The 7622-nt window shown below is 35.8% G+C and overlaps 1 protein-coding gene across 1 annotated transcript; it reads right to left on the bottom strand.

Moving 5' to 3' along the window:
• Window positions 1–242: 242 nt before the first annotated feature.
• LOC127496167 (cytochrome P450 7A1-like) lies at window positions 243–4965 on the bottom strand. Its single transcript, XM_051863852.1, has 6 exons — window positions 4820–4965; window positions 4272–4512; window positions 3236–3840; window positions 2859–2989; window positions 2579–2757; window positions 243–2441 (listed from the first exon to the last, which is right to left on the bottom strand). The coding sequence occupies exons 1-6, from the start codon at window positions 4900–4902 to the stop codon at window positions 2142–2144; spliced, it is 1539 nt and encodes a 512-aa protein (XP_051719812.1). The 5' UTR covers window positions 4903–4965; the 3' UTR covers window positions 243–2141.
• Between the last annotated feature and the right edge of the window lie 2657 nt (window positions 4966–7622).

Genomic DNA, 7622 nt, shown 5'->3' with positions numbered 1-7622 from the left:
CTGATCATCTTTGTAATACTAGTTACAGTGCGAAATAAACATGAATTACCGAACAACTTACCGAAATCTGTATCCTGTCTCATGTAATCGGTCAATCAGAGTTTCAACTGTGGAAGGATGTCAATAAAACAGCTTGTAAGCAACATGTCACGTAACATCACATTTACCTCAGATAAACCATATTCAGTGACTATAACTCGTTAGTCAGCTAGAAAAATGAATGAATAAATATATGCACCATATTACATATTAATTATAATTTTTAATGTTCTTCAATATTTAATGCATGTTTGAATAAATCCGTCAAGTATTTATGACAGCCACCATTTCAAATAATGTATTTCAAAAAACGAATTGGATTAGAAATATACTTGTAAAGTTAGTATTTTATCTTTATTGTTATAAAAACTTGAGTCTAATTTAAGTGTTTGTAAACAAATCAGTTTATTTTAACCTTCAATATTATTGTAATATCTGACTCACATGTAGCCTATAGTTTACACAGATTTTTTTTCCTTGAGAAAATTTGCCATGTACTCTTCCTGATTTATATACAAAATATTGAATCAAATGGATATTGAATCGAATCAAATTGAATTGGAATCAAATCGAATTGCAAGCTCGTGAATCGAAATCGAATCGAATTTGTCAATATCCAGTCCTACACAATGCAAAGAGAGTTTGTGGAAAGATAAGTTGTAAGACAACTATTTTACGATAGAAATGTTCCGTGACCAACAGTAATAGACTATCTAGGGATGCAAACTACTCAACTTTTAATGAAATGTCGTCATTTTGAATTGAAAGTATGCGATCTCTGAGCAACACACAGCGGTGTTTCATTACTTTGCTTAACCATTCCATTCTGTGCTGATCCGGTCGCAGGTACGACCAATCGTGAGTTGCAATGTCACTACTGTAATCCTGCAGTGCCGTACCAGGCTTAAGTGGAAATATATCTGAAATCGCTCCGTTCTTTGAACTGTTCGGCCCAACGGTGGTAAAGCGGCTAATTCTCTTATTACTGGTGGTTTTAGTTTCATATATAAAACTGCCCTTATGAACTAAAAATGCCTATAAATGGTAAAAATCAGTTTAAACTTAATGAAAAATTTAATTTTGTCACTGTTGTGGACTAACCACCGCAAAGAATATGAAGAATTTCAAAAACTTTAGGAGCTTTAGGTCCACTGCAGTCCTAAACCTGCTAAGGTACTAGCAAAATATCGAGATATAATTTTTTGCCAATAAACACTGCAGTTTTAACGTAACCATGGTATTTTTACTTGTCAAGCAGAAGCAAATAAAAAATTGGTGACTATTTTCAAAAGGCAGTCCAGCGATGAAAATCTGTAGCGATGTTCCGATCACGTAGAATTTTGGTGTCATTATTTTCCCCTGTAGCCTACTCCTATTCTCTTTAAGATGTTTGGTTATGTACGCCGTTATTGACAGAATCGCGAACTTTTAGCACCCTTCAAACACATACCAACCCGCTCCAAGTTCATATTTGGCACTCATCTATGGACTGTACACTGTGAAATGTGCAAAAACTCCTAAAAAAAAAAACTCTGATTGGCTAGTCTGACCGCGATTCTGACTTTTTAAAATACTATTTACAGAGGCTGTTACAGAGATCGTTGTGATACATCAGGACAGTTATTTCATTGATATCTTTCAAGGGGTAGGATCATCTACATATAATTCCATCTAAAATTACTTACAGAACCTTTAAACGGCGGGTGAATAAGACACACTTTTTTTTTTAGTAAGAAAAAAAAAAATCACTATGTATATTCAAAATAAAATTCACAAAGCACATATCATTTTACAAAAATGGTGAACAGCCGATGAAAGAGGATGTGGGTGATTACATTTTCTAAGCAATGTACAATATCATATTTTGAATACTGCCAGATAGTAGTTTAATAACTGAGAAGAATACTATGAATACACATAGCACAAGTGCAGTAAATGTTACTGAAAATTTTAAAAGGAGAGCTCTAAAGTTCCTTTTAAACTTCCTAAAATCTCTCTCTAATCAAGTTGAATAGAAAGAACACATTTGTCTACTTGGACATGACGCAAAATATACATTATTTACAGTTTAAGTCAACAGTCAATAAATAAGTGTGAGATCCTTAGTGAGATTTGAGTCTATATCGAAAGTCAACATCATAGGTGGGCTGCAAAACACCCAGTCCAGCACGAGACTGGTCCAACGGTGGTTCTTTCACATCAGAGTCCAAAAGTTCCATCTCAAAGTACGCTAGTAAAAGAGACAGAAACTGCTTAATCTCGTGCACAGCAAAGAAACGGCCCGGACACTTGGTCACCCCAGAGCCGAAGGGCATGTAGTAGTAACGAAGTTTGCGTCCATTTCTGTAAAAGCTGGTCTTCTCCTGCCCATTCCCGTCAAGGTATCTATCATACTTGTATGCCTGTTTGTGGCAAAAACATTCATGATGAGAATAAAATTTAAAGATAAAATTTACAAGTTAATTCAAATGTTTGTTTTTTTTTTCAGTTGAAAGCTGCTATTTATCTATTAAACACCAGCAAAGGACATAATACTCACCAGAGGATTGTCATAGATCTCAGGATCAAAGTGGATCATCGGAGGGTACAGAGCAATTACATCATCTTTGCGGATGTGGTAAGACTCTTTGTTGTCCAGGTGAAGAAGGAAATCGCTCTTGGCCATTCTCACATTCAGGGACGCGCTGGACAGTCTCATCGCCTCTTTAATGATACTGTCTAAAAATTGCAGAGAAGCTTTAGTCCACATGACCTTTTGGTAGGCTATGTTAAGAATGTTGAATACATAAATGTTTAAATATTTTCAAAGTGCTTCCCACCTAGAACTGGCATGTTGTCCAACTGTTCCCTTGTTAGTACAAGTCGAGAATTCGTTGGATCGATTTTCTGATAAGAACTTTCAAACGTTCGCCTTACTTCCTCGCTAGCAGCTTTCATGGCCGCAGGGCACCTGAAAACAAGCAAAAGTTTTGTCATCAACCTAACAAGTACATTATTGAACTGTTCTCTGTTGCATACAATATTATAGATTAGTTTCACAGTTTAACGCTTCCATATGCAGGTACAGTAAAAGTCTTTTCCAAGAACACTCTAATGCTTATCTCTACAACTACAATTAACACATTTATCTATGCTGGTTTATAACTCTGGGGAGTGACTACTGTGCAGTTTTATGCTGGCTGAGTATGAGTTGTACCTGATCATATAGAACAGGGTCCAGAAGGTTGCAGGCAAAGTGTTGGCTTGTGAAGCCCACAGTATGGCCACATGGGTCCTGGCTTTGCTCAGCTCATTGAAGGTAGATAATGTGTCATTCAAGAGCATGCGCAAGGATACGAGGTCAGACACATTGGTACGTTTGCTGAGGTTCTCGTGGAGCATAGTCTTGGCGAGGTTCTCGCGAGCACTGTAGGCACTCTTAAAAACGTGAATGGGGAGGCCAGCGATCAGAGCAGGAAAGATCTTATCAAATTCTTTAAAGTTCTCCAGAGCATTGAGCACCAGAGCTTTTTGGGCTTGCAGGCGTGCAATGCTCTGGTCCCCATCCAATTCTTTTCCAAAGAGGGTCAGGTAGCCTGCTTCAAACATGACCTTGTAGCAGAAGGCAAAAATACCATCGCTCTGCCACTTGGAAGTTTCAGCCTTCAGCATGCCTGACTGCAGCATGGTGCTCTGAAGGTTTTCCATCATGGTCTCAATAAGAGAAGACAAGGCATCTCCTTGCAGAGTCTTTAGGAATGTCTGATGCAGATTTTCAGTGGTGTAACCATGGCTGGGATCCATGCTCTCATGACCAAATGCCTGCAAGAAAACATGCACGTCATCACATGCCAATTTAAGTGGTTAATTTTGTACACAGTAAAATCCCCAGAGTTAAATCAGCTCTGCTCAGAGTACATATGGTCCCTCTCTAAATAGTGTTAAAGTAACACTAAAGCAGAGTTAAAGTTAATAAGATAATTAAGCAATTAATAAGGCTGTGACTGAAGTAAGTTGTAGTTCTTGTGTTTGTCTTTTCTTCAGTGATTCTGCTTGTTAACAGCAGGTGTTCATCACTAATGTGCAATCATTAATTAATTGCTTAATTATCTCACTCATCCAACTTTAACTCTGTTTCAGTTATTTTAACACTATTTAGAGAGGGACCATATGTACTCTAAGTAGAGTTGATTTAACTCTGGATATTTTTCTGTGTAGTTAGATTGCTGAAGTCTAAATGTAATTCCCTGTACCTTTGCAGAGGCATCAAAGTGAAATTTCTTCCAGTCAAGATGCCTTCCTTGGCGGATGACGGCATGGTAGGAGAATGGATCACAAAGGAAATGGACATACTGCCCAGCAATTTTGCATGTAAAAATGTGACCATATTTCTTCTGTCTGCTGCGAAGAAACTCCAAAGGGTTTGCGCCAAACTGAAGAGCACAGCCAAGGTAAGGGATCCATCCATTTTCTACTGGAGGCTCCCCAGGCTGTCTGAAACACCCAAAACGCCAATCAATTACAAAACAGCTCATAAATGTAGGATTTAAGAACATTAAACAAGTTCTATCATGAAGTTTAGTTCTTAGAGAACTTAAAAGAACTTGATTCTATTCAATGCCATGCAAAACAAAAAAGTTGTTTGGAAAACTAACTAAAAAAATCATTTAAAATCTCACACCTTAGCATTAGAGATTTTAACATTATGTATCATCAGTTGTCAAACAGATATGAATCCTACCATCCCCATTATATTCTCAAGATCAGTGAAGTTTTTAGTCACAAATCTGTGGGTATTTACCTTCTGCGTATTCCTGTGATAAGCCAAAGACAACAACAGAGCCCAACTACTATGGCCCAAATGAGGGCAATGCTTAGGATCATGACTGCTGGGGAGACAAAACCTGGTGGAACTAGAGTGTGGCTGTAATCCTTAAAGATGCACTCATACACTCTTAGAACTGTTTTTATATGATTCACCTCAAGCCACAGCCTCTGACGTAACTCCTCAACTAATGACTCCCTCCAACACTTTTTTTTTTTCTGAAAACATGCCAGATGCCTTTAGGGAAAAAAAAAACTTGATAGGTGTATATGCGTTTGTGTGTGTGTCCTTGAACGGAGTCCATGGACACCTCCACCTGAGGGCCAGTAGACTGTACTTTGATAGTATTGCAAAGTTGGGAAACACATTCAAGGTCTTTGATTTATTTTGTTTTGTTTTTTTCTCTGAAACTCATTTTAAACACTTGAACATGTTGATTAAGTCATGCTTTGTTCTTTGTAGATTTTTTATGCTAATATCATGCTATTACATATTACGCAAATTCATTTCAGTGGATGTATTACATACAGACACCCGTATTTCACAACCACGGGTCTTTCACACAACGTCTCAAAACAAAACTGGTCTTCAACAATGAAAGCACACACCTACAAACTATTTCCTTGTGACACAAAATCTATCGATGACTAAAAGGTTGAGGTTGCATCAGTGTCACATTTTAAAAAAAATCCATCATTAGATTTATTATATTTAAACAAAAAGCATTATACCACTCTTATGCTACACCTTGTGTCTAAAATTTATGTTCCTTTTTTGCAGCATGATTGTCTCAGATGAGCAAGTGTAGCAAATGATTAGTCATATTTTCAGCAAAGGTTTTCTGAGTATTTCCCTGTCCTGGTGATGAGGAGAGGTCAAAAAGCTGTATGAATTGGCAGAGTGTTTATTTGCTAAGACAAGAAGTTTATACTATTTTAACCTTAATTTGACAGGTCACTTCTGGATAAACGGTCATTGATCGTTGGTAACTGGTGCTCTGCCCAAAAACCTAAAAGCATCAGTGAGTTCAGTCAGTTTAGCCCCACTGTTACAAAACTCACTGACATGAGCTGGTAAGTAAAATTTTCATAACGGCTTTGTTCAGGCTGGTTTAACATAATTACACACATCAGACAAATAATCCAAATGAATGAGTATGAACATGATTTTAGGAATGGAACCTTGTTTTATTACCTTTGGGCATTTGTTCTATTACACCTGCATGCAGCAGTCTGAGAATTAGGATTAAAATTAAGATTTTTAAAATTAATGAAACATTCTTCTCAGATATTTTTGGCAACTGAATGGATCGTTAATACTTTACAATAAGGTTTCATTTGTTAACATTATTAGCTACATAAGTTAACATGAAGTAACAATGAAAAATATTTCTAAAGCATTTATTAATCCTAGTTCGTGTTAATTTCAACATTCCATAATACATTATTAAAATCAAAAGTATCTGTTAATATTATTTAATGGAACTAAGTTAATGTTACCAACATATCAATAATCAGCTTTAAGTTCTAATATATTGATGATCTTATCAAAAGCACCATTTGAATCTCAATACGTGTGACGTGTCTCACTAAAATGGGTTAACTTTTTTGATAAGGTCCAGATGAAGGCCATGTTCATCAACTTTAATTATTAACACTGTGATGGCCAGGCATTCATTTGACCTTGAAACTGCAGATAAACCAAACAATCTGCTGCAATCAAATCATTATATACTGTATCCTCGGAGAGCCTCTTTCCCCATAGTTTGTTCAGCTCACAAACTGTTACAACATGTTTGAAAAGTGAAATGTAGGATCATAGTATGTACATACAAATTAAAAGTGTGAGGGGGCTCACCTATAGCATGAAGGTATTCATAAAGCTTTATGGCTGCTGTAACTTCTCACGTGCATTTAAAGACTGAATTGAACTGAAAATCGTTTTTTATTAAACATTAGCCATAACCCCAAATTGTGAAGACTTGCAAATACAATATATAATACCATCAAGTCTGTGTTGCTGTAACAGTAACAGTAAAAATAGGGATAATTCAGGTCGATTGGGACACTTTTTCCAATTCATCTCAATTGCAAAATTGTCCCAATCACCCTGAATTCATCCCTACATAAAAAAGACATTTAAAATTTTTAGATAAATTCTCCATATTAATAAAAATATGTATACTTAAAAAAACATAATAAATTTTAATTTACTTCTTGAATATATGGTCACCGTGATTTTGCTGGGTTGTTACAGGATCAACAAAGATGTTAATCCAAGTACACATCATACTTAGTGAAATCACATTCGCCATAGTGATCTGACAGGCTAAAAATGGTAAAATACAGGAAAGAATATGTTCAATATAGTGCCCATCCAACATGACAAATCCTGGCTATTTACACAAACTTTGTATGCAGGGTAAATTTTTCTGAAAAGAAAACTCTTGCTTGTTAAGCTGAGCAAAGATTCCAGGCCTGAACTATTTGTTAAATAAGAGAATGTTTGAAATCCTCTGGTTTAGCTAAATTTAAATATACAAATATAAAATAAAAAGAATATAAAAAGAATATAACAGAAAAAAAAGTTATTTTGAAGAAATTAAATTTCATGTCTAATTTATAATTTGATTTGTGATCATGTTAATGAATGTTAGAATGTATATAATCTAAATCAGCAGAGCACCTTGTTTAATTTGTTATATAACATCTAAAAGCTTTTTACCTACATGTTAAAAAAAGACTTGTCATTGGGGAGGGTCGTAACACAACTTTTGACT

Source organism: Ctenopharyngodon idella, chromosome 15 (genome assembly GCF_019924925.1).
Source record: "Ctenopharyngodon idella isolate HZGC_01 chromosome 15, HZGC01, whole genome shotgun sequence".
In the NCBI taxonomy this organism is placed as follows: Eukaryota; Metazoa; Chordata; class Actinopteri; order Cypriniformes; family Xenocyprididae; genus Ctenopharyngodon; species Ctenopharyngodon idella.
Note: the sequence above shows the minus strand (reverse complement) of the source record. Positions and strands in the feature narration are given on the sequence as shown.

Bases quoted from the DNA above. Each gene is read 5' to 3' on its own strand.
- LOC127496167 (XM_051863852.1), bottom strand. From the start codon at position 4,902: ATGATCCTAAGCATTGCCCTCATTTGGGCCATAGTAGTTGGGCTCTGT. The intron at 3,841-4,271 runs GTACAGGGAATT...GTTTTCTTGCAG, and splicing joins ACTTTGATGCCTCTGCAAAG to GCATTTGGTCATGAGAGCAT. The intron at 2,442-2,578 runs GTGAGTATTATG...TGCCACAAACAG, and splicing joins AGATCTATGACAATCCTCTG to GCATACAAGTATGATAGATA.